A 27500-nucleotide genomic window follows, 5' to 3' on the forward strand; every position below is an offset into this window, starting at 1 on the left:
CCACAACCACCACCACAACCACCACAACCACAACCACCACCACAACCACCACAACCACAACCACCACAACCACCACCATAACCACCACAACCACCACAACAACAACCACAACAAACAACACCACAACCACAATAACAAACACCACCACAAACACCACCACATTCACCACAACAAACACCACAACAAACATCACCACAACCACCACAACAACCACCACCACCACAACCACCACAACAACCACAACAACAAACAACACCACAACCACCACAAACACCACCATGAACACCACCACAACAACCACCACAACAACCACAACAAACACCACCATAAACACCACCACAACAACCACCACAACAACCACCACCACAACAAACACCACCACCACAACAACAACAACCACCACCACAACCACCACCACAACAAACACCACCACAACCGCCACCACAACAAACACCACCACCATAAACACCACCACCACAACAACAACAACCACCACCACAACCACCACCACAACAAACACCACCACAACCACCACCACAACAAACACCACCACAACCACCACCACCACAACAAACACCACCACAACCGCCACCACAACAAACACCACCACCATAAACACCACCACCACAACAACAACCACCACAACAAACACCACCACAACAAACACCACCACAACCGCCACCACAACAAACACCACCACCACAACCACCACCACAACAAACACCACCACCATAAACACCACCACCATCACAACAACAACCACCACAACAAACACCACCACAACCGCCACCACAACAAACACCACCACCATAAACACCACCACCACCACAACAACAACCACCACAACAAACACCACCACCATAAACACCACCACAACAACCACCACAACCACCACAACAAACACCACCACCATAAACACCACCACAACAACCACCACAACCACCACAACAAACACCACCACAACCACCACCACAACCACCACCACAACCACCACAACAAACACCACCATAACCACCACCACAACCACCACCACCACAACCACCACAACCACCACCATAACAACCACCACAACAAACACCACCACAACCACCACAACCACCACCATAACAACCACCACAACAACCACCACCACAACCACGACAACAAACACCACCACAACCACCAACACAACCACCACAACAAACACCACCACAACCACAACCACCACCACAAACACTACCACTACCACAACCACCACAACAAAAACCACAACAAACACCACCACAACCACCACAACAAACACCACCACAACCACCACAACAAACACCACCACAACCACCACAACAAACACCACAACAAACACCACAACAAACACCACCACAACCACCACAACCACCACGACAACAAACACCACCACAACCACCACCACAACCGCGTCTCCCCCGCGTCTCTCTCCCCGTGTCTCTCTCCAACCGCGTCTCTCCCCGCGTGTCTCTCTCCCCGTGTCTCTCCCCCCGTGTCTCTCCCCCCGTGTCTCTCTCCCCGTGTCTCTCCCCACGTGTCTCTCTCCAACCGCGTCTCTCTCCAACCGCGTCTCTCCCCGCGTGTCTCTCTCCCCGTGTCTCTCCCCCCGTGTCTCTCCCCCCGTGTCTCTCTCCCCGTGTCTCTCTCCCCGTGTCTCTCTCCCCGTGTCTCTCCCCCCGTGTCTCTCTCCCCGTGTCTCTCCCCCCGTGTCTCTCCCCCCGTGTCTCTCTCCCCGTGTCTCTCTCCCCGTGTCTCTCCCCGTGTCTCTCTCTCCGTGTCTCTCTCCCCGTGTCTCTCTCCCCGTGTCTCTCCCCGCGTGTCTCTCCCCGCGTCTCTCTCCCCGTGTCTCTCCCCGCGTGTCTCTCTCCCCGTGTCTCTCTCCCCGTGTCTCTCCCCGTGTCTCTCTCCCCGTGTCTCTCTCCCCGTGTCTCTCCCCGTGTCTCTCTCCCCGTGTCTCTCTCCCCGTGTCTCTCCCCGCGTGTCTCTCCCCGCGTCTCTCTCTCAGTGTCTCTCCCCCCGTGTCTCTCTCCCCGCGTGTCTCTCTCCCCCCGTGTCTGTCTCCCCGTGTGTCTCTCTCTCCCCGTGTCTCTCTCCCCTGCGTGTCTCTCTCCCCGTGTCTCTCTCCCCGTGTCTCTCCCCGCGTGTCTCTCTCCCCGTGTCTCTCTTTCCGTGTCTCTCCCCGTGTCTCTCTCCCCGTGTCTCTCTCCCCGTGTCTCTCTCCCCGTGTCTCTCCCCGCGTGTCTCTCCCCGCGTCTCTCTCCCCGCGTCTCTCCCCCCGTGTCTCTCTCCCCGCGTGTCTCTCTCCCCCCGTGTCTGTCTCCCCGTGTGTCTCTCTCCCCCCGTGTCTCTCTCCCCGTGTCTCTCTCCCCGTGTCTCTCTCCCCGTGTCTCTCTCCCCGTGTCTCTCCCCGCGTGTCTCTCCCCGCGTCTCTCTCCCAGTGTCTCTCCCCCCGTGTCTCTCTCCCCGCGTGTCTCTCTCCCCCCGTGTCTGTCTCCCCGTGTGTCTCTCTCTCCCCGTGTCTCTCTCCCCCGCGTGTCTCTCTCCCCGTGTCTCTCGCCCGTGTCTCTCCCTCCGTGTCTCTCTCCCCGTGTCTCTCTCCCCGTGTCTCTCTCCACGTGTCTTTCTCCCACCGTGTCTCTCCCCCCGTGTCTCTCCCCGCGTGTCACCCACCGTGTCTCTCTCCCCGTGTCTCTCCCCGCGTGTCTCCCACCGTGTCTCTCTCCCCGTGTCTCTCCCCGTGTCTCTCCCCACGTGTCTCTCTCCCCCCGTGTCTCTCTCCCCGCGTGTCTCCCACCGTGTCTCTCTCCCCGTGTCTCTCCCCGCGTGTCTCCCACCGTGTCTCTCTCCCCCCCGTGTCTCTCCCCCGCGTGTCTCTCTCCCCGTGTCTCTCCCCCCGTGTCTCTCCCCGCGTGTCTCTCTCCCCACGTGTCTCTAGGCCACGCTCAAGATGCTGCTTCTCACCGTGGTGGTGAGCATGTACAAGAGCTTCTTCATCATCGTGTCTCTCTCACCCCGTGTCTCTCTCCCCGCGTCTCTCCCCCGCGTGTCTCTCTCCGTGTCTCTCTCCCCGTGTCTCTCTCCCCGCGTGTCTCTCTCCCCGTGTCTCTCCCCGCGTGTCTCTCTCCCCACGTGTCTCTAGGCCACGCTCAAGATGCTGCTGCTCACTGTGGTGGTCAGCATGTACAAGAGCTTCTTCATCATCGTGTCTCTCCCCGCGTGTCTCTCTCCCCATGTCTCTCTCCCCCCCCCTCCCCCGTGTCTCTCTCCGCGTGTCTCTCTCCCCCCGTGTCTCTCCCCACGTGTCTCTAGGCCACGCTCAAGATGCTGCTGCTCACCGTGGTGGTCAGCATGTACAAGAGCTTCTTCATCATCGTGTCTCTCTCACCCCGTGTCTCTCTCCCCGTGTCTCTCTCCCCCCCCCCCTCCCCCGTGTCTCTCTCCCCACGTGTCTCTCTCCCCGTGTCTCTCCCCGCGTGTCTCTCTCCCCCCGTGTCTCTAGGCCACGCTCAAGATGCTGCTGCTCACCGTGGTGGTCAGCATGTACAAGAGCTTCTTCATCATCGTGTCTCTCTCTGCGTGTCTCTCTCCCCGTGTCTCTCTCCCCCCCCCCGTGTCTCTCTCCCCCACGTGTCTCTCTCTGCGTGTCTCTCTCCCCGCGTGTCTCTAGGCCACGCTCAAGATGCTGCTGCTCACTGTGGTGGTGAGCATGTACAAGAGCTTCTTCATCATCGTGTCTCTCTCTGCGTGTCTCTCTCCCCCCGTGTCTCTCTCCCCCCGTCTCTCTCCGCGTGTCTCTCCCCGTGTCTCTCCCCGCGTGTCTCTCTCCCCCCGTGTCTCTCTACCCCCGCGTGTCTCTAGGCCACGCTCAAGATGCTGCTGCTCACCGTGGTGGTCAGCATGTACAAGAGCTTCTTCATCATCGTGTCTCTCTCTGCGTGTCTCTCTCCCCCCGTGTCTCTCCCCCCATGTCTCTCTCCCCGTGTCTACCCCGTGTCTCTCTACCCCCACGTGTCTCTAGGCCACGCTCAAGATGCTGCTGCTCACCGTGGTGGTCAGCATGTACAAGAGCTTCTTCATCATCGTGGGCATGTTCCTGCTGCTGCTCTGCTACGCATTTGCCGGCGTCGTCCTCTTCGGGACCGTCAAGTACGGCGAGAACATCAACCGGTGAGCTCAAAGGGCCGCCCATAAATGACGTCACGCACCTAAGGGGGGGGGGGCGGGGTCAGACATTTGTGACGATGTGTGACGAGGGGAGGGGGGGGAGTTTGAGAAATGTGACGTCACATCAAAATGAGCAACTTTAAATACATATAGACAACACGTTCTACTTAATTAAATAGACTTTTTAATAAACGTTTTCTCCTACAACATCAGAGTGCAGCGCCTGCTGCTGCTGCTGCTGTATATTTGGAGTCTGTGTCTCTCTCTCTCATCATCATCATCACGGTGGCTAGGAGATGTTGTCTACCTCGCCTGGTACACAGGAGGTCGTGGGTTCGATCCCTGACCCTGACGATGCCTGCTGCTGCTGTATATTTGGAGTCTGTGTCTCTCTCATCATCATCATCACGGTGGCTAGGAGATGTTAACTACCTCGCCTGGTGTACAGGAGGGCGTGGGTTCGATCCTTGACCCTGACGATGCCTGCTGTTGCTACTGCTGTATATTTGGAGTCTGTGTCTCTCTCATCATCATGATCACGGTGGCTAGGAGATGTTGTCTACCTCGCCTGGTGTACAGGAGGGCGTGGGTTCGATCCTTGACCCTGACGATGCCTGCTGTTGCTACTGCTGTATATTTGGAGTCTGTGTCTCTCTCATCATCATGATCACGGTGGCTAGGAGATGTTAACTACCTCGCCTGGTCTGCAGGAGGTCGTGGGTTCGATCCCTGACCCTGACGATGCCTGCTGTTGCTGTATAAGTGGAGTCTGCGTCTCTCTCTCATCATCATCATGATCACGGTGGCTACGAGATGTTGACTACCTCGCCTGGTCTACAGGAGGTCGTGGGTTCGATCCTTGACCCTGACGATGCTTGCTGCTGCTGTATATTTGGAGTCTGCGTCTCTCTCTCTCATCATCATCAGGGTGGCTAGGAGATGTTAACTACCTCGCCTGGTGTACAGGAGGTCGTGGGTTCGATCCTTGACCCTGACGATGCCTGCTGCTGCTGCTGTATATTTTGGATTTGTGGGTAGATTCGCGTAATCGAATATTCACCGTTGAATCCGAATGTACGATATGATTTCACACGTTTACAAATGACATCCACATTACCCCCTGGCACATTGCGACGTACCCACACAGGGTCCGCGTACCCCCTAGTTGAGGACCACTGATGGGTCACGCTCATTCTCCGAGCTCTGCGATCCTATAGTAGAATATCTGGCCAACTCCACACATGCTAGAGAGTGGTGGTGGGTGGGTTACAATCATTTTCCAAGCTCTGCCATCCTATAGTGAAGTGTCTAGCCAACCCCACGCATGCGAGGGAGTGGTGGTGGGTGGATTACACTCATTCTCCAAGCTCTGCGATCCTATAGTGAAGTGTCTAGCCAACTCCATGCATACGAGGGAGTGGTGGTGGATGGGTTACACTCATTCTCCAAGCTCTGCGATCCTATAGTGAAGTGTCTAGCCAACTCCACGCATGCTAGAGAGTGGCGGTGGGTGGGTTACACTCATTCTCCGAGTTCTGCGATCCTATAGTGAAGTGTAGAGCCAACTCCACGCATGCGAGGGAGTGGTGGTGGGTGGGTCACACTCATTCTCCAAGCTCTGCAATCCTATAGTGAAGTGTCTAGCCAACCCCATGCATGCGAGGGAGTGGTGGTGGGTGGGTTACACTCATTCTCCAAGCTCTGCCATCCTATAGTGAAGTGTTTAGCCAACTCCACACATCTTAGGGAGTGGTGGTGGGTGGGTTACACTCATTCTCCAAGTTCTGCGATCCTATAGTGAAGTGTCTAGCCAACTCCACACATCTTAGGGAGTGGTGGTGGGTGGGTTACACTCATTCTCCAAGCTCTGCGATCCTATAGTGAAGTGTTTAGCCAACTCCACGCATGCTAGAGAGTGGTGGTGGGTGGGTTACACTCATTCTCCGAGCTCTATGATCCTATAGTGAAGTGTCTAGCCAAATCCACGCATACGAGGGAGTGGTGGTGGATGGGTTACACTCATTCTCCGAGTTCTGCGATCCTATAGTAGAATATCTGGCCAACTCCACGCATGCTAGAGAGTGGTGGTGGGTGGGTTACACTCATTCTCCGAGCTCTGCGATCCTATAGTGAAGTGTTTAGCCAACTCCACACATCTTAGGGAGTGGTGGTGGGTGGGTCACACTCATTCTGCAAGCTCTGCCATCCTATAGTGTAGTGTCTAGCCAACCCCACGCATGCGAGGGAGTGGTGGTGGGTGGGTTACACTCATTCTCCAAGCTCTGCGATCCTATAGTGAAGTGTCTAGCCAACTCCACGCATCTTAGGGAGTGGTGGTGGGTGGGTTACACTCATTCTCCAAGTTCTGCCATCCTATAGTGAAGTGTCTAGCCAACTGCACGCCTCTTAGGGAGTGGTGGTGGGTGGGTTACACTCATTCTCCAAGCTCTGCGATCCTATAGTGAAGTGTCTAGCCAACTCCACGCATACGAGGGAGTGGTGGTGGATGGGTTACACTCATTCTCCGAGTTCTGCGATCCTATAGTAGAATATCTGGCCAACTCCACGCATGCTAGAGAGTGGTGGTGGGTGGGTTACACTCATTCTCCGAGCTCTGCGATCCTATAGTGAAGTGTAGAGCCAACTCCACGCATCTTAGGGAGTGGTGGTGGGTGGGTTACACTCATTCTCCAAGCTCTGCGATCCTATAGTCATGTGTTTAGCCAACTCCACGCATGCTCGGGAGTGGTGGTGGGTGGGTTACACTCATTCTCCGAGATCTGCGATCCTATAGTGAAGTGTCTAGCCAACCCCACGCATGCGAGGGAGTGGTGGTGGATGGGTTACGCTCATTCTCCGAGCTCTGCGATCCTATAGTGAAGTGTCTAGCCAACCCCACGCATGCGAGGGAGTGGTGGTGGATGGGTTACACTCATTCTCCGAGCTCTGCGATCCTATAGTGAAGTGTCTAGCCAACCCCACGCATGCGAGGGAGTGGTGGTGGATGGGTTACACTCATTCTCCGAGCTCTGCGATCCTATAGTGAAGTGTCTAGCCAACTCCACGCATGCTAGGGAGTGGTGGTGGATGGGTTACGCTCATTCTCCGAGCTCTGCGATCCTATAGTGAAGTGTCTAGCCAACCCCACGCATGCGAGGGAGTGGTGGTGGGTGGGTTACACTCATTCTCCAAGCTCTGCCATCCTATAGTGAAGTGTCTAGCCAACTCCATGCATGCTAGAGAGTGGTGGTGGGTGGGTTACACTCATTCTCCAAGCTCTGCCATCCTTTAGTGAAGTGTCTAGTCAACTCCACACATGCTAGAGGTGGGTTACACTCATTCTCCAAGCTCTGCCATCCTATAGTGAAGTGTCTAGCCAACTCCACGCATGCTAGAGGTGGGTTACACACTTCTCCGAGCTCTGCCATCCTACAGTGAAGTGTCTAGCCAACCCAATGCATGCTAGAGAGTGGGTTACACTCACTTCTCCAAGCTCTGCGATCCTACAGTGAAGTGTCTAGCCAACTCCACGCATGCTAGAGAGTGGGTTACACTCACTTCTCCGAGCTCTGCGGCCCTGTAGTTGTAGTTGTTGTTTTGGCGGTCTCTCAGGCACGCCAACTTCTCGACGGCTGGCAAGGCCATCACGGTGCTGTTCCGCATCGTCACCGGCGAGGACTGGAACAAGATCATGCACGACTGCATGGTGAGTGGGTCGGGCGGTGCGTGTGTGTGTGTATGTGTGTGTGACTGTGTGTGTGTGTGCGCGTGTGTGTGTTTGTGTGTGTGACTGTGTGTGTGTGTGTGACTGTGTGTGTGCTGACTGTGTGTGTGCGTCTGTGCGCGTGTGTGTGTGAGCGTGCGTGTGTGCGCGTGCGTGTGTGTGCGTGTGTGTGTGTGTGCGTGTGTTTGTGCGTGTGTTTGTGTGTGTTTGTGCGTGTGTTTGTGTGTGTGTGTGCGTGTGTGCGTGTGTGTTTGTGCGTGTGTGCGTGTGTGTGTGTTGGTGTGTGTGCGTGTGTTTGTGCGCGTGTGTATGTGTGTGTGCGTGTGTGTGCGTGTGTTTGTGCGTGTGTGCGAGTGTGTGTGCGTGTGTGTGTTCATGCGTGTGTGTGCGTGTGTTTGTGCGTGTGTGTGTTCATGCGTGTGTGTGTTTGTGCGTGTGTTTGTGCGCGTGTGCGTGTGTGTGTGCGTGTGTTTGTGCGTGTGTTTGTGTACGTGTGTGTGTTGGTGTGTGTGCGTGTGTTTGTGCGCGTGTGCGTGTGTGTGTTGGTGTGTGTGCATGTGTTTGTGCGTGTGTTTGTGCGCGTGTGCGCGTGTGAGTGTGTGTGATTGTGTGTGTTGCGTGTGTGTGTGCGTGTGTGTGTTCGTGCGTGTGTGCATGTTCGTGTGTGCGCGTGTGTGTGTTCGTGCGTGTGTCCGTGCGTGTGCATCCGTGTGTGTGCGTGTGCATGTTTGTGTTCGTGCGTGTTCGTGTGTGTGTGTGCGTCTGTGCACGTGTGTGTCTGTGCGTGTGTGGGGGGAGCGGTGGTGCAGCGGTTAGCGCTACCGCTGCGCTCCGAACCCGGCGACCCGAGTTCGATTCCCGCTCTTGGCCACCACCAACACCACCAGTGACGATTATCTGAGCGGGTCCTTGGCCGCCCCTTGGTCGACTACAGGAGGTCTGTGTCTTTCATCATCATCATCACGGTGGCTATGAGATGTTGACTACCTCGCCTGGTCTGCAGGAGGTCGTGGGTTCCATCCGTGCTGCTGTATATGTGGAGTTTGCGTGTCTCTCTCATCATCATCATCACGGTGGCTAGGAGATGTTGACTACCTCGCCTGGTATACAGGAGGTCAGTGTCTCTCTCATCATCATCACGGTGGCTAGGAGATGTTGACTACCTCGCCTGGTCTACAGGAGGTCTGTTTCTCTCTCATCATCATCATCACAGTGGCTATGAGATGTTGACTACCTCGCCTGGTCTACAGGAGGTCTGTGTCTCTCTCATCATCATCATCACGGTGGCTAGGAGATGTTGACTACCTCGCCTGGTCTACAGGAGGTCTGTGTCTCTCTCATCATCACGGTGGCTATGAGATGTTGACTACCTCGCCTGGGTCTGTGTCTCTCTCATCATCATCATCACGGTGGCTACGAGATGTTGACTACCTCGCCTGGTATACAGGAGGTCTGTGTCTCTCCCATCATCATCACGGTGGCTATGAGATGTTGACTACCTCGCCTGGTCTAGAGGAGGTCTGTGTCTCTCTCACTATCATGATCACGGTGGCTATGAGATGTTGACTACCTCGCCTGGTCTACAGGAGGTCTGTGTCTCACCATCATCACGGTGGCTAGGAGATGTTAACTACCTCGCCTGGTCTACAGGAGGTCTGTGTCTCTCATCATCATCATCACTGTGGCTACGAGATGTTGACTACCTCGCCTGGTCTACAGGAGGTCTGTGTCTCTCTCATCATCATCACGGTGGCTACGAGATGTTGACTACCTCGCCTGGTCTACAGGAGGTCTGTCTCTCATCATCACCATCATCACGGTGGCTACGAGATGTTGACTACCTCGCCTAGTCTACAGGAGGTCTGTGTCTCTCTCATCATCATCATCACGGTGGCTACGAGATGTTGACTACCTCGCCTGGTCTACAGGAGGTCTGTGTCTCTCTCATCATCATCATCACGGTGGCTACGAGATGTTGACTACCTCGCCTGGTCTACAGGAGGTCTGTGTCTCTCTCATCATCATCATCATGGTGGCTACGAGATGTTGACTACCTCGCCTGGTCTACAGGAGGTCTGTGTCTCTCTCTCATCATCACGGTGGCTAGGAGATGTTGACTACCTCGCCTGGTCTACAGGAGGTCTGTGTCTCTCTCATCATCATCATCATCACGGTGGCTAGGAGATGTTGACTACCTCGCCTGGTCTACAGGAGGTCTGTGTCTCTCTCATCATCATCATCATCACGGTGGCTACGAGATGTTGACTACCTCGCCTGGTCTACAGGAGGTCTGTGTCTCTCTCATCATCATCATCACGGTGGCTAGGAGATGTTGACTACCTCGCCTGGGTCCGTGTCTCTCTCATCATCATCATCATCATCACGGTGGCTAGGAGATGTTTACTACCTCGCCTGGTCTGCAGGAGGTCTGTGTCTCTCCCATCATCATCACGGTGGCTACGAGATGTTGACTACCTCGCCTGGTCTACAGGAGGTCTGTGTCTCTCTCATCATCATCATCACGGTGGCTAGGAGATGTTGACTACCTCGCCTGGTCTACAGGAGGTCTGTGTCTCTCTCATCATCATCATCATCACGGTGGCTACGAGATGTTGACTACCTCGCCTGGTCTACAGGAGGTCTGTGTCTCTCTCATCATCATCATCACGGTGGCTAGGAGATGTTGACTACCTCGCCTGGTCTACAGGAGGTCTGTGTCTCTCTCATCATCATCATCACGGTGGCTACGAGATGTTGACTACCTCGCCTGGTCTACAGGAGGTCTGTGTCTCTCTCATCATCATCATCACGGTGGCTAGGAGATGTTGACTACCTCGCCTGGTCTACAGGAGGTCTGTGTCTCTCTCATCATCACGGTGGCTATGAGATGTTGACTACCTCGCCTGGGTCTGTGTCTCTCTCATCATCATCATCATCACGGTGGCTACGAGATGTTGACTACCTCGCCTGGTTTACAGGAGGTCTGTGTCTCTCTCATCATCATCACGGTGGCTACGAGATGTTGACTACCTCGCCTGGTCTACAGGATGTCTGTGTCTCTCTCATCATCATCACGGTGGCTAGGAGATGTTGACTACCTCGCCTGGTCTACAGGAGGTCTGTGTCTCTCCCATCATCACGGTGGCTATGAGATGTTGACTACCTCGCCTGGTCTACAGGAGGTCTGTGTCTCTCTCATCATCATCATCACGGTGGCTAGGAGATGTTGACTACCTCGCCTGGTCTACAGGAGGTCTGTGTCTCTCCCATCATCATCACGGTGGCTACGAGATGTTGACTACCTCGCCTGGTCTACAGGAGGTCTGTGTCTCTCTCATCATCATCATCACGGTGGCTAGGAGATGTTGACTACCTCGCCTGGTCTACAGGAGGTCTGTGTCTCTCTCATCATCATCATCACGGTGGCTAGGAGATGTTGACTACCTCGCCTGGTCTACAGGAGGTCTGTGTCTCTCCCATCATCATCACGGTGGCTATGAGATGTTGACTACCTCGCCTGGTCTACAGGAGGTCTGTGTCTCTCTCACTATCATGATCACGGTGGCTATGAGATGTTGACTACCTCGCCTGGTCTACAGGAGGTCTGTGTCTCACCATCATCACGGTGGCTAGGAGATGTTGACTACCTCGCCTGGTCTACAGGAGGTCTGTGTCTCTCCCATCATCATCACGGTGGCTATGAGATGTTGACTACCTCGCCTGGTCTACAGGAGGTCTGTGTCTCACCATCATCACGGTGGCTAGGAGATGTTGACTACCTCGCCTGGTCTACAGGAGGTCTGTGTCTTTCATCATCATCATCACGGTGGCTACGAGATGTTGACTACCTCGCCTGGTCTACAGGAGGTCTGTGTCTCTCTCATCATCATCACGGTGGCTATGGGATGTTGACTACCTCGCCTGGTCTACAGGAGGTCTGTGTCTCTCTCACTATCATGATCACGGTGGCTATGAGATGTTGACTACCTCGCCTGGTCTACAGGAGGTCTGTGTCTCACCATCATCACGGTGGCTAGGAGATGTTGACTACCTCGCCTGGTCTACAGGAGGTCTGTGTCTCTCTCATCATCATCACGGTGGCTAGGAGATGTTGACTACCTCGCCTGGTCTACAGGAGGTCTGTGTCTCACCATCATCACGGTGGCTAGGAGATGTTAACTACCTCGCCTGGTCTACAGGAGGTCTGTGTCTCTCTCATCATCATCACGGTGGCTAGGAGATGTTGACTACCTCGCCTGGTCTACAGGAGGTCTGTGTCTTTCTCATCATCATCACGGTGGCTACGAGATGTTGACTACCTCGCCTGGTCTACAGGAGGTCTGTGTCTTTATCATCATCATCACGGTGGCTAGGAGATGTTGACTACCTCGCCTGGTCTACAGGAGGTCTGTGTCTCTCTCATCATCATCATCACGGTGGCTACGAGATGTTGACTACCTCGCCTGGTCTGTGTCTCTCATCATCATCATCATCATCACGGTGGCTACGAGATGTTGACTACCTCGCCTGGTCTGTGTCTCTCATCATCATCATCATCACGGTGGCTAGGAGATGTTGACTACCTCGCCTGGGTCTGTGTCTCTCTCATCATCATCATCACGGTGGCTACGAGATGTTGACTACCTCGCCTGGTCTACAGGAGGTCTGTGTCTCTCTCATCATCATCATCATCACGGTGACTAGGAGATGTTGACTACCTCGCCTGGTCTACAGGAGGTCTGTGTCTCTCTCATCATCATCATCACGGTGGCTACGAGATGTTGACTACCTCGCCTGGTCTGTGTCTCTCATCATCATCATCACGGTGGCTAGGAGATGTTGACTACCTCGCCTGGTCTACAGGAGGTCTGTGTCTCTCTCATCATCATCATCACGGTGGCTAGGAGATGTTGACTACCTCGCCTGGTCTGCAGGTGCTGCCCCCATTCTGCACGCCCAGCCGCGTCAACTACTGGGAGACGGACTGCGGCAACTACGCCGGGGCGCTGCTCTACTTCTGCTCCTTCTACGTCATCATCGCCTACATCATGCTCAACCTCCTCGTCGGTAACGTCATCATCGTCATCATCATCGTCATCGTCGTCATCATCGTCGTCATCATCGTCGTCGTCGTCGTCATCGTCGTCATCGTAATCATTGTCATCGTCGTCATCGTCGTCATTGTCATCATCGTCATCATCGTCATCGTTATCATTATCGTCATCATCATCGTCGTCATTGTCATCATCGTCATTGTCGTTATCGTCATCATCGTCATAATCGTCATTATCGCCATCATCGTCGTCATTATCGTCATCATCGTCGTCATCGTCATCATCGTCACCATCGTCGTCATCATCGCTTGCATCCTGCGCAACCTCCACCACCAGCAGCACCACGTGTGTGTGTGTGTACAGGTGTGTGTGTGTACAGGTGTGTGTGTGTGTACAGGTGTGTGTGTGTACAGGTGTGTGTGTGTACAGGTGTGTGTGTGTACAGGTGTGTGTGTGTGTACAGGTGTGTGTGTGTGTACAGGTGTGTGTGTGTACAGGTGTGTGTGTGTGTACAGGTGTGTGTGTGTGTGTACAGGTGTGTGTGTGTACAGGTCTGTGTACAGGTGTGTGTGTGTGTGCAGGTGTGCGTACAGGTGTGTGTGTACAGGTGTGTGTGTGTACAGGTGAGTGTGTGTACAGGTGTGTTTACAGGTGTGTGTGCTTAACACGTAGGCTTTCGCGACCAATATTGTTCATAATCAACGATTTTTGGGTTTAGATCGCGTTATTTATAAATGTGTCGTAACCCTCCACCACCCGACACGGCCAATCAGCAAAAAAAGTGTCACGTTGACAAAAGACAAATAGTTCACTGCTTTAGCCCACCGGTGTGTTGAAGCGTGAAACCACAACATTTACAATTTGAGTACAACGTTTCGCTGGTAATTGCATCCAGCATCATCGGGCAATTCGCCAGAATGGTGAGGCTCTGCTGTGTCTCCCGTTCTTATATAGAGCAGCAGCAGGGTGACGTCATCATTAACTCATTAACTCATCAGGTGCAAAGATTTGAGGGGGGGGGGGTTATTGTAATTATATACTTGATTAGTAATAAGGCTATTGTTACGATGCGAGTTGTAGATTAGTAATCATTTGGAATGTGTTCTATTGTGATTATGCTACATTAATAATCAGTTAGTGCTTGTTTCCCTTATAAGGAATTGTAATGCATCGTAATCATTTGGAACACATTCCAAATGATTACTAATCTACAACTCGCATCGTAACAATAGCCTTATTACTAATCAAGTATATAATTACAATAACCCCCCCCCCCTCAAATCTTTGCACCTGATGAGTTAATGAGTTAATGATGACGTCACCCTGCTGCTGCTCTATATAAGAACGGGAGACACAGCAGAGCCTCACCATTCTGGCGAATTGCCCGATGATGCTGGATGCAATTACCAGCGAAACGTTGTACTCAAATTGTAAATGTTGTGGTTTCACGCTTCAACACACCGGTGGGCTAAAGCAGTGAACTATTTGTCTTTTGTCAACGTGACACTTTTTTTGCTGATTGGCCGTGTCGGGTGGTGGAGGGTTACGACACATTTATAAATAACGCGATCTAAACCCAAAAATCGTTGATTATGAGGTGTGTGTGCGTACAGGTGTGTATACAGGTATGTGTACAGGTGTGTGTGCGTACAGGTGTGTGTACAGGTGTGTGTGCACAGGTGAGTGTGTGTACAGGTGTGTGTGTGCACAGGTTTGTGTGTGTATGTACACGTATGTGTGTGTGTATAGGTGTGTGTGTGTGCAGGTATGTGTGCAGGTGTGTGTGTACAGGTGTGTGTACAGGTGAGTGTGTGTACAGGTGTGTGTGTGTGCAGGTGTGTGTACAGGTGTGTGTGTATAGGTGTGTGTACAGGTGAGTGTGTGTACAGGTGTGTGTGTGTACAGGTGTGTGTGTACAGGTGTTTGTGTACACGTGTGTGTGTACAGGTGTGTGTGTGTACAGGTGTGTGTGTGTACAGGTGGGTGTGTGTGTACAGGTGTGTCTGTGTGTGTGTACAGGTGTGTGTACAGGTGTGTGCACAGGTGTGTGTGTGTGTACAGGTGTGTGTGTACAGGTGTGTGTGTACAGGTGTGTGTACAGGTGTGTGTACAGGTGTGTGTGTGCACAGGTGGTATGGGGAGCGGTGGTGTAGTGGTTAGCGCTATGCTGCGCTACGAACCTGGCGACCTGGGTTCGATTCCCGCTCGTGGCCAACACCGATGACGATTATCTGAACCGGCCTTGGACCTCCTCCCCTAGGTCGACTCAGCCTCAAATGAATACCTGGTGCCCGTGTGTGTCTAAACATCGCCACTGGGGAGACAAAGGCGGCCGGGCGTGGTGCTGACCCACCCACCCCCTCGTGTGCCACAGGTGCCGGTAGCCTTCACAGGTGCTGCTGCTACTCGCTAACAGCACTTGCCCCTACAGTCGGTCACAGGCTACGCGGGGGACCTTTGTCTTTGTGCGCGCTCAGCCATCATCGTGGAGAACTTCTCGCTGTTCTACTCGACGGAGGAGGACCAGCTGCTGAGCTACAACGACCTGCGACACTTCCAGATCACCTGGAACATGGTGGACGACAAGAGAGAGGTACCAACAGCCCTGCCCCTCGTGTGTACGTGTGTGTGTACCTGTGTGTGTGTACCTGTGTGTGTGTGTGTACCTGTGTGTGTGTGTGTGTGTACCTGTGTGTGTGTACCTGTGTGTGTGTGTGTACCTGTGTGTGTACGTGTGTGTACGTGTGTGTGTGTACCTGTGTGTGTGTGTACCTGTGTGTGTGTGTGTACCTGTGTGTACGTGTGTGTGTGTGTACCTGTGTGTGTGTGTACCTGTGTGTGTGTACCTGTGTGTGTGTGTGTGTACCTGTGTGTGTGTGTACCTGTGTGTACCTGTGTGTGTGTGTACCTGTGTGTACGTGTGTGTACGTGTGTGTGTGTGTGTACCTGTGTGTGTGTGTGTGTACCTGTGTGTGTGTAACTCCATCAAAAAAGTAACCTGCAGCGCCACACCTATTACCATCATTAGAGGAAAAAACGGTGATCCAATCTCCGACCCCCAGGAACTGGTTTGCAGATTTGCTGAGCATTTCTGTGAGGTCCTGGGGGAGGGAAAATCTCTCAGCCAGGAAAACATCATGGCACAAAGTGGGGATAACCCTGCTGAGGCTGCGGTGCCTCAAATATTGGAAGAGGTCACCCCCTGTGAGTGGCTGGCTGAGGTACCAGCTGTTGAGGAAGTACTGAGGGCGATCCGGAGTCTGAGACCAGGGAAGGCACCGGGCAGAGATGATCTCCCAAGCGAAATGCTGAGGGAGGGTGGCGTTTGTGCACAGACTGCCCTATATGACATCATAACAACAGTCTGGACCACTGGACGGGTTCCGCAGGACTGGAAGGATGCCCTGGTGGTCCCCCTCTTTAAGAAGGGGGACCGTACCGACTGTAACAACTACAGGGGCATCTCACTCCTCAGTGTGCCGGGTAAGGTCCTGGCAAGGATTATTCAACATCGCCTTGCTAGGCACGCTGAGGAGAGGCTTGCGGAGCCCCAATGCGGTTTCAGGAAAGGGCGGTCCTGCACAGATGCCATATTTTCTGTCCGTCTGCTACAGCAGAGGTGTAGGGAATTCCAAAAAGACCTACATCTCTGCTTTATTGACCTGGTCAAGGCCTATGATACCATCAGTCGGACTGGGCTCTGGGTTGTTCTTCGTGCTTTCGGAGTCCCTGACCCTCTGCTCACGATCATTAAGGACCTTCATGATGGTGAGCGGGCCCGGGTAAAACTACGTGGCCGGGAGTCGGAGCCTTTCCCTGTACACCTTGGGGTGCGACAGGGATGTCCTCTGGCTCCCACATTATTTAACATCTATTTCGACTGCGTAGTTCGTGAAGCCTTCAATAGCTGTACCGGGGGAATTACCATTTGGTACAGATATAATGGGAGGCTGATCGACGCCCGGGTGCGATCAAGGGATGGCTCCCTATTGGTCAACCACGTTATGTATGCCGATGATTTGGTAATAGCTGCTCATTCAGAAGAGGAGTTGGAGACGCTGCTGCTGAGACTGGAGCGTGCCACTAAGAGGTGGGGCCTTACCATCAGCCCCACCAAAACTAAGCACCTGCCTGGGTATTTTGTACCATCTGGCACTCCACCCCCACAACTCCCAATCGGTGATGGGGCAGTTGTGGAGAGAGTGGAGAGTTTCCCATACCTGGGCAGTGTGCTTATGACCGGCTCCAGTTTATCAGCAGAGGTCTCACTCCGAATCAGTCGAGCGGCAATATCTTTTCATCGGTTGCGTAACGCTGTGTGGAAGCTACCTGGTCTGTCGCTCCGCACGAAGCTTCAGGTCTTCTCGGCCACGGTCATTCCCTCCCTTCTCTACGCTTGCGAAACGTGGACCCCCCTAGTGGAGCATCTTCGCCGGTTGGAAACATTTAGGCTGGCCTGCCTACGATCCATCCTGGGTTTAACCAGGCTGGATTGTGTGAGGAGCTCACAAGTCCTTGAAAGATCTGGGCAAAGTCCTATCAGTGAGCTCCTCCGGCAGGCAAGGCTGCGTTGGCTGGGTCATGTAGCCCGCATGCCCAGCCACCGCATGCCTAAACAGCTTTTGTTCGGCCGGATCGAGGGGGCTAAACGGGCGCGGCACGGGCTAGAGAAGAGATGGAGTGATGTGGTACAGGAGGACGTGGAGCTGAGTGGACTTGCCGATGACTGGTACCAGCGGTGTCAAGATCGGCCTCAGTGGAGGAGGCTCGTGAAGGACGCTACTGGGCAGTTGGAGGCAGTCGCCCTCCAACAACAACGGAGGGCGGAGGAGCGACGCTCACAACAACGAGCGGAGCGCTGGGTGGCTAAAGCACAGCAAGTTGGCACAGTAGGGGGCACAGGTGGTGCATCAGCCACTCGTCTCGGTCATCTCGGTCAGTCGACCCGTGGCACCTGGGTCTGCCCCGTGACCTCCTGCCAGCGGGCGTTCGACACTTCACGTGGCCTCAGGGTGCACATGGCCTGGCACAAGCGTCGTGGTGACGTCACCGCCACTTAGTGGCGAATGGCGGTTGTTGTTGTTGTTGTTGTTGTGTGTGTGTACCTGTGTGTGTTCGTGTGTGTGTGTACGTGTGTGTGTACCTGTGTGTGTGTTCGTGTGTGTGTACCTGTGTGTGTGTGTGTGTACCTGTGTGTGTGTGTGTGTACCTGTGTGTGTGTGTGTGTACCTGTGTGTGTGTGTGTGTACCTGTGTGTGTGTGTGTGTGTACCTGTGTGTGTGTGTGTGTACTTGTGTGTGTGTGTGTGTACTTGTGTGTGTGTGTGTGTGTGTACGTGTGTGTGTGTACCTGTGTGTGTGTACCTGTGTGTACGTGTGTGTGTGTGTGTGTACCTGTGTGTACGTGTGTGTGTGTACCTGTGTGTGTGTGTGTACCTGTGTGTGTGTGTACCTGTGTGTGTGTGTACCTGTGTGTGTGTGTGTACCTGTGTGTGTGTACCTGTGTGTGTGTGTGTACCTGTGTGTGTGTGTGTGTGTACCTGTGTGTACGTGTGTGTTCGTGTGTGTGTGTACCTGTGTGTGTGTACCTGTGTGTACGTGTGTGTACGTGTGTGTGTGTACCTGTGTGTACGTGTGTGTACGTGTGTGTGTACCTGTGTGTGTGTGTGTACCTGTGTGTGTACCTGTGTGTACCTGTGTGTGTGTACCTGTGTGTACGTGTGTGTACGTGTGTGTACCTGTGTGTACCTGTGTGTGTGTACCTGTGTGTACGTGTGTGTACCTGTGTGTGTGTGTACCTGTGTGTGTGTGTGTACCTGTGTGTGTGTGTGTGTGTACCTGTGTGTGTGTACCTGTGTGTACGTGTGTGTGTGTGTACCTGTGTGTGTGTGTGTACCTGTGTGTGTGTGTGTGTACTTGTGTGTGTGTACCTGTGTGTACCTGTGTGTGTGTACCTGTGTGTACGTGTGTGTGTGTGTGTACCTGTGTGTACGTGTGTGTGTGTACCTGTGTGTGTGTGTGTACCTGTGTGTGTGTACCTGTGTGTGTGTGTACCTGTGTGTGTGTACCTGTGTGTGTGTACCTGTGTGTGTGTGTGTGTGTACCTGTGTGTATGTGTGTGTACCTGTGTGTGTGTACCTGTGTGTACGTGTGTGTGTGTGTGTGTGTACCTGTGTGTACGTGTGTGTACCTGTGTGTGTACCTGTGTGTGTGTGTGTACCTGTGTGTGTGTGTACCTGTGTGTACGTGTGTGTACCTGTGTGTACGTGTGTGTGTACCTGTGTGTGTGTACCTGTGTGTGTGTACCTGTGTGTACGTGTGTGTACGTGTGTGTGTACCTGTGTGTGTGTGTGTACCTGTGTGTGTGTACCTGTGTGTACGTGTGTGTACGTGTGTGTACCTGTATGTGTGTACCTGTGTGTGTGTACCTGTGTGTACGTGTGTGTACCTGTGTGTGTGTACCTGTGTGTGTGTACCTGTGTGTACGTGTGTGTACGTGTGTGTGTACCTGTGTGTGTGTGTGCACCTGTGTGTGTGTACCTGTGTGTACGTGTGTGTACGTGTGTGTACCTGTATGTGTGTGTGTACCTGTGTGTGTGTACCTGTGTGTACGTGTGTGTACGTGTGTGTGTGTGTACCTGTGTGTGTGTGTACCTGTGTGTACGTGTGTGTGTGTACTTGTGTGTGTGTGTACCTGTGTGTACGTGTGTGTGTGTACTTGTGTGTGTGTGTGTGTGTACCTGTGTGTACGTGTGTGTGTGTGTACCTGTGTGTGTGTGTGTGTACTTGTGTGTGTACCTGTGTGTACCTGTGTGTGTGTACCTGTGTGTGTGTGTACCTGTGTGTACGTGTGTGTACCTGTGTGTGTGTGTACCTGTGTGTGTGTGTGTACCTGTGTGTGTGTGTGTGTGTACCTGTGTGTGTGTACCTGTGTGTACGTGTGTGTGTGTGTACCTGTGTGTGTGTGTGTACCTGTGTGTGTGTGTGTGTACTTGTGTGTGTGTACCTGTGTGTACCTGTGTGTGTGTACCTGTGTGTACGTGTGTGTGTGTGTGTACCTGTGTGTACGTGTGTGTGTGTACCTGTGTGTGTGTGTGTGTACCTGTGTGTGTGTACCTGTGTGTGTGTGTGTGTACCTGTGTGTGTGTGTACCTGTGTGTGTGTACCTGTGTGTGTGTACCTGTGTGTGTGTGTGTGTGTGTACCTGTGTGTATGTGTGTGTACCTGTGTGTGTGTACCTGTGTGTACGTGTGTGTGTGTGTACCTGTGTGTACGTGTGTGTACCTGTGTGTGTACCTGTGTGTGTGTGTGTACCTGTGTGTGTGTGTACCTGTGTGTACGTGTGTGTACCTGTGTGTACGTGTGTGTGTACCTGTGTGTGTGTACCTGTGTGTGTGTACCTGTGTGTACGTGTGTGTACGTGTGTGTGTACCTGTGTGTGTGTGTGTACCTGTGTGTGTGTACCTGTGTGTACGTGTGTGTACGTGTGTGTACCTGTATGTGTGTACCTGTGTGTGTGTACCTGTGTGTACGTGTGTGTACCTGTGTGTGTGTACCTGTGTGTGTGTGTACCTGTGTGTACGTGTGTGTACGTGTGTGTGTACCTGTGTGTGTGTGTGTACCTGTGTGTGTGTACCTGTGTGTACGTGTGTGTACGTGTGTGTACCTGTATGTGTGTGTGTACCTGTGTGTGTGTACCTGTGTGTACGTGTGTGTACGTGTGTGTGTGTGTACCTGTGTGTGTGTGTACCTGTGTGTACGTGTGTGTGTGTACTTGTGTGTGTGTGTACCTGTGTGTACGTGTGTGTGTGTGTACCTGTGTGTGTGTGTGTGTACCTGTGTGTGTACCTGTGTGTACGTGTGTGTGTGTACGGGTGTGTGTGTATGTGTGTACCTGTGTGATTTGGTAATTGCTGCTCATTCAGAGGAGGAGTTGGAGACGCTGCTGCTGAGACTGGAGCGTGCCACTAAGAGGTGGGGCCTTACCATCAGCCCCACCAAAACTAAGCACCTGCCTGGCTATTTTGTACCATCGGACACTCCACCCCCACAACTCCCAATCGGTGATGGGGCAGTTGTGGAGAGAGTGGAGAGTTTCCCATACCTGGGCAGTGTGCTTATGACTGGCTCCAGTTTATCAGCAGAGGTCTCACTGAGAATCAGTCGAGCGGCAATATCTTTTCATCGGTTGCGTAACGCTGTGTGGAAGCTACCTGGTCTGTCGCTCCGCACGAAGCTAAACGGGAGCGGCACGGGCTAGAGAAGAGATGGAGTGATGTGGTACAGGAGGACGTGGAGCTGAGTGGACTTGCCGATGACTGGTACCAGCGGTGTCAAGATCGGCCTCAGTGGAGGAGGAGGCTCGTGAAGGACGCTACTGGGCAGTTGGAGGCAGTCGCCCTCCAACAACAACGGAGGGCGGAGGAGCGACGCTCACAACAACGAGCGAGTTTTAGTTAGACGATGAAAATTTTCAAGTAAATTTTATGCGAAATTTCAGCTTTCCAACGCCTCCTTTTTAAATTAATGTTTTCTCCTACAACATCAGAGTGCAGCGCCACATTAAATACGCACTACAATCACAACAATAGTTTAAAGCGATTTGAAGCATTTTTTATTTTCAAAATAGAAATATGGTTTTGGGGGGGGGGGGGGGCAGAGCTTTGTGACGTCATATTTGAGGGGGGTCTGACGGGGGGGTCAAAAATCCTCCAAAATCGCGTGACGTCATGGACGGCCCCTTATGACCGGCTCCGGTTTGACAGCGGAGGTCTCACTCCGAATCAGTCGAGCGGCATTATCCTTTTCATCGGTTGCGTAACGCTGTGTGGAAGCTACCTGGTCTGTCGCTCCGCACGAAGCTTCAGGTCTTCTCGGCCACGGTCATTCCCTCCCTTCTCTATGCTTGCGAGGCGTGGACCCCCCTAGTGGAGCATCTTCGCCGGTTGGAAACATTTAGGCTGGCCTGCCTACGATCCATCCTGGGTTTAACCTGCAGGCTGGATTGTGTGAGGAGCTCACAAGTCCTTGAAAGATCTGGGCAAAGTCCCATCGGTGAGCTCCTCCGTCAGGCAAGGCTGCGTTGGCTGGGTCATGTAGCCCGCATGCCCAGCCACCGCATGCCTAAACAGCTTTTGTTCGGCCGGATCGAGGGGGCTAAACGGGCGCGGCACGGGCTAGAGAAGAGATGGAGTGATGTGGTACAGGAGGACGTGGAGCTGAGTGGACTTGCCGATGACTGGTACCAGCGGTGTCAAGATCGGCCTCAGTGGAGGAGGCTCGTGAAGGACGCTACTGGGCAGTTGGAGGCAGTCGCCCTCCAACAACAACGGAGGGCGGAGGAGCGACGCTCACAACAACGAGCGGAGCGCCGGGTGGCTAAAGCACAGCAAGTTGGCACAGTAGGGGGCACAGGTGGTGCATCAGCCAGTCATCTCGGTCATCTCGGTCAGTCGACCCGTGGCACCTGCTGGGTCTGCCCCGTGACCTCCTGCCAGCGGGCGTTCGACACTTCACGTGGCAGCCTCAAAGTTGTGCACCTAGCCTGGCACAAGCGTCGTGGTGACGTCACCACCACTTAGTGGCGAATGGCGGTTGTTGTTGTTGTGTGTGCATAACCAAACGCGCTAATCTGAGGCGCGTAGGGGAGGGGATAGAGATAGCATTGACCCCTGACCCCTGACCTCTCCCCCCTTGCCCTGTGACCCCTGCCAGGGACTGATCCCCACCTCCAGGGTCAAGTTCCTGCTCCGTCTCCTCAAGGGGCGCCTGGAGGTGGACCTGGAGAAGGACAAGCTGCTCTTCAAGCACATGTGCTACGAGATGGACAAGCTGCACAACGGCAGCGCCGTCACCTTTCATGACGTGCTCAGGTGGGGCTCGCCGCTCACTCACTCACCGCTCACTCGCTCGCTCGCTCGCTCGCTCGCTTGCTCACTCACTCGCTCACTCACCCACTCGCTCACTCACTCACCACACGCTCACCACTAACTCACTCGCCACTCACTCGCTCACTCACTCGCTCACTCGCTCGCTCGCTCACTCACTCGCTCACTCACTCGCTCACTCACCACTCACTCACTCGCTCGCTCGCTCGCTCACTCACCACTCGCTCGCTCACTCACCACTCACTCACTCGCTCACTCACTCGCTCGCTCACTCACCACTCGCTCGCTCACTCACCACTCGCTCACTCGCTCGCTCACTCACTCACTCGCTCGCTCACTCACTCACTCGCTCGCTCACTCACCACTCGCTCGCTCACTCACCACTCACTCACTCGCTCGCTCACTCACTCACTCGCTCGCTCACTCACTCACTCGCTCGCTCACTCACCACTCGCTCGCTCACTCACCACTCGCTCGCTCACTCACCACTCACTCACTCGCTCGCTCACTCACTCACTCGCTCGCTCACTCACCACTCGCTCGCTCGCTCACTCACCACTCGCTCGCTCACTCACCACTCGCTCACTCGCTCGCTCACTCACTCACTCGCTCGCTCGCTCACTCACTCACTCGCTCGCTCACTCACCACTCGCTCGCTCACTCACCACTCGCTCACTCGCTCGCTCACTCACTCACTCGCTCGCTCACTCACTCACTCGCTCGCTCACTCACCACTCGCTCGCTCACTCACCACTCACTCACTCGCTCGCTCACTCACTCACTCACTCGCTCGCTCACTCACTCACTCGCTCGCTCACTCACCACTCGCTCGCTCACTCACCACTCGCTCGCTCACTCACCACTCACTCACTCGCTCGCTCACTCACTCACTCGCTCGCTCACTCACCACTCGCTCGCTCGCTCACTCACCACTCGCTCGCTCACTCACCACTCGCTCACTCGCTCGCTCACTCACTCACTCGCTCGCTCACTCACTCACTCGCTCGCTCACTCACCACTCGCTCGCTCACTCACCACTCACTCACTCGCTCGCTCACTCACTCACTCGCTCGCTCACTCACCACTCGCTCGCTCACTCACCACTCGCTCGCTCACTCACCACTCACTCACTCGCTCGCTCACTCACTCACTCGCTCGCTCACTCACCACTCGCTCGCTCACTCACCACTCGCTCGCTCACTCACCACTCACTCACTCGCTCGCTCACTCACTCACTCGCTCGCTCACTCACCACTCGCTCGCTCACTCACTCACTCGCTCGCTCACTCACCACTCACTCACTCGCTCGCTCACTCACTCACTCGCTCGCTCACTCACTCGCTCGCTCACTCACCACTCGCTCGCTCACTCACCACTCACTCACTCGCTCGCTCACTCACCACTCGCTCGCTCACTCACCACTCACTCACTCGCTCGCTCGCTCACTCACTCACTCGCTCGCTCACTCGTGCTACAAGATGGACAAGCTGCACAACGGCAGCGCTGTCACCTTCCATGACGTGCTCAGGTGGCGCTCACCGCTCACTCGCTCACTCACCGCTCACTCACTCGCTCACTCGCTCACCGCTCACTCGCTCGCTCGCTCACCGCTCACTCGCTCGCTCGCTCGCTCGCTCACCGCTCACTCGCTCGCTCGCTCACCACTCACTCGCTCGCTCACTCGCTTGCTCACTCACTCACTCGCTCACCACTCGCTCACCGCTCACTCGCTCGCTCACCACTCACTCGCTCGCTCACTCGCTTGCTCACTCACTCGCTCGCTCACCACTCGCTCACCGCTCACTCGCTCGCTCGCTCACCACTCACTCGCTCGCTCACTCGCTTGCTCACTCACTCACTCGATCACCGCTCACTAACTCACTCGCTCGCTCACCACTCGCTCACCGCTCACTCGCTAGCTCGCTCACCACTCACTCGCTCGCTCACTCGCTTGCTCACTCACTCACTCGCTCACCACTCACTCGCTCACTCACTCGCTGGCTCACTCACTCGCTGGCTCACCACTCACTCGCTCACCATTCACTCACCGCTCGCTCACTCACCACTCGCTCATTCACCACTCACTCACCGCTCATTCGCTCACTCACCGCTCGCTCACCACTCGCTCGCTCACCGCTCAATCGCTCGCTCACCACTCACTCGCTCACCGCTCGCTCACCACTCGCTCACTCACCGCTCGCTCACCACTCACTCGTTCACTCACCGCTCGCTCGCTCACTCACCGCTCGCTCACCACTCACTCGCTCGCTCACCACTCGCTCGCTCACCACTCACTCGCTCACTCACCGCTCGCTCGCTCACTCACCGCTCGCTCACCACTCACTCGCTCACTCACCGCTCGCTCGCTCACTCACCGCTCGCTCACCACTCACTCGCTCGCTCACCACTCGCTCGCTCGCTCACCACTCAATTGCTCGCTCACCACTCACTCATTCACCGCTCACTCGCTCACCATTTGCTCACCACTCGCTCGCCGCTCAATCGCTCGCTCACTCACTCACCACTCACCACTCACTCACCACTCACTCGCTCACTCACCACTTGTCTCCCCCGCGTGTCCACCCGAGGATCCCTCTATGCCGCGTCTCCCACCCCCCATGTCTCTGCCGTCCGCGTGTCCACCACCCCCCGCGCGTGTGTCCACCCCCCCCATGTGTCCACCCCCCCAGCATGCTGTCGTACCGCTCGGTGGACATCCGCAAGAGCCTGCAGCTGGAGGAGCTGCTGATCCGCGAGCAGCTCGAGTACAGCATCGAGGAGGAGGTGGCCAAGCAGACCATCCGCATGTGGCTCAAGAAGTGCCTCAAGAGAATACGCGCCGTGAGACCCCCTAGTCCACCTTCTTGTCCACCTCCTAGTCCACCTTCTAGTCCACCCACTAGTCCACCTTCTAGTCCACCTCCTAGTCCACCTTCTAGTCCACCTCCTAGTCCACCTCGAGTACAGCATCGAGGAGGAGGTGGCCAAGCAGACCATCCGCATGTGGCTCAAGAAGTGCCTCAAGAGAATACGCACCGTGAGACCCCCTAGTCCACCTTCTAGTCCACCCACTAGTCCACTCACTAGTCCACCCACTAGTCCACCCACTAGTCCACCTTCTAGTCCACCCACTAGTCCACCTCCTAGTCCACTTTCTAGTCCACCTCCTAGTCTACCTCGAGTACAGCATCGAGGAGGAGGTGGCCAAGCAGACCATCCGCATGTGGCTCAAGAAGTGCCTCAAGAGAATACGCGCCGTGAGACCCCCTAGTCCACCTTCTTGTCCACCTCCTAGTCCACCTTCTAGTCCACCCACTAGTCCACCTTCTAGTCCACCTCCTAGTCCACCTTCTAGTCCACCTCCTAGTCCACCTCGAGTACAGCATCGAGGAGGAGGTGGCCAAGCAGACCATCCGCATGTGGCTCAAGAAGTGCCTCAAGAGAATACGCACCGTGAGACCCCCTAGTCCACCTTCTAGTCCACCCACTAGTCCACTCACTAGTCCACCCACTAGTCCACCTTCTAGTCCACCCACTAGTCCACCTCCTAGTCCACTTTCTAGTCCACCTCCTAGTCTACCTCGAGTACAGCATCGAGGAGGAGGTGGCCAAGCAGACCATCCGCATGTGGCTCAAGAAGTGCCTCAAGAGAATACGCGCCGTGAGACCCCCTAGTCCACCTTCTTGTCCACCCACTAGTCCACCCACTAGTCCACCCACTAGTCCACCTTCTAGTCCACCTACTAGTCCACCTTCTAGCCCACCTCCTAGTCCACCTCGAGTACAGCATCGAGGAGGAGGTGGCCAAGCAGACCATCCGCATGTGGCTCAAGAAGTGCCTCAAGAGAATACGTGCCGTGAGACCCCCTAGTCCACCTTCTTGTACACCTTCTAGTCCACCTCCTAGTCCACCTTCTAGTCCACCCACTAGTCCACCTTCTAGTCCACCTCCTAGTCCACCTTCTAGTCCACTCACTAGTCCACCCACTAGTCCACCTCCTAGTCCACCTTCTAGTCCACCTTCTAGTCCACCTCGAGTACAGCATCGAGGAGGAGGTGGCCAAGCAGACCATCCGCATGTGGCTCAAGAAGTGCCTCAAGAGAATACGCGCCGTGAGACCCCCTAGTCCACCTTCTTGTCCACCTCCTAGTCCACCTTCTAGTCCACCCACTAGTCCACCTTCTAGTCCACCTCCTAGTCCACCTTCTAGTCCACCTTCTAGTCCACCTCCTAGTCCACCTCGAGTACAGCATCGAGGAGGAGGTGGCCAAGCAGACCATCCGCATGTGGCTCAAGAAGTGCCTCAAGAGAATACGCGCCGTGAGACCCCCTAGTCCACCTTCTTGTCCACCTCCTAGTCCACCTTCTAGTCCACCCACTAGTCCACCTTCTAGTCCACCTCCTAGTCCACCTTCTAGTCCACCTTCTAGTCCACCTCCTAGTCCACCTCGAGTACAGCATCGAGGAGGAGGTGGCCAAGCAGACCATCCGCATGTGGCTCAAGAAGTGCCTCAAGAGAATACGCGCCGTGAGACCCCCTAGTCCACCTTCTTGTCCACCTCCTAGTCCACCTTCTAGTCCACCCACTAGTCCACCTTCTAGTCCACCTCCTAGTCCACCTTCTAGTCCACCTCCTAGTCCACCTCGAGTACAGCATCGAGGAGGAGG

The 27500-nt window shown here is 54.6% G+C and overlaps 1 protein-coding gene across 1 annotated transcript in view; it reads left to right on the forward strand.

The window, feature by feature from the left end:
- NALCN (sodium leak channel, non-selective) overlaps positions 1-27500 on the forward strand; it is a 112469-nt gene that overhangs the window by 64999 nt on the left and 19970 nt on the right. Inside the window, exons 17-22 of the mRNA XM_078882778.1 lie at positions 4022-4170; positions 7780-7873; positions 12826-12958; positions 15423-15538; positions 22659-22816; positions 25522-25672. Coding sequence (XP_078738904.1) covers positions 4022-4170; positions 7780-7873; positions 12826-12958; positions 15423-15538; positions 22659-22816; positions 25522-25672 — 801 coding nt within the window. The remainder of the gene's footprint in view (positions 1-4021; positions 4171-7779; positions 7874-12825; positions 12959-15422; positions 15539-22658; positions 22817-25521; positions 25673-27500) is intronic.

This window comes from Lampetra fluviatilis, chromosome 67 (genome assembly GCF_964198595.1).
Source record: "Lampetra fluviatilis chromosome 67, kcLamFluv1.1, whole genome shotgun sequence".
NCBI classification, from domain to species: Eukaryota; Metazoa; Chordata; class Hyperoartia; order Petromyzontiformes; family Petromyzontidae; genus Lampetra; species Lampetra fluviatilis.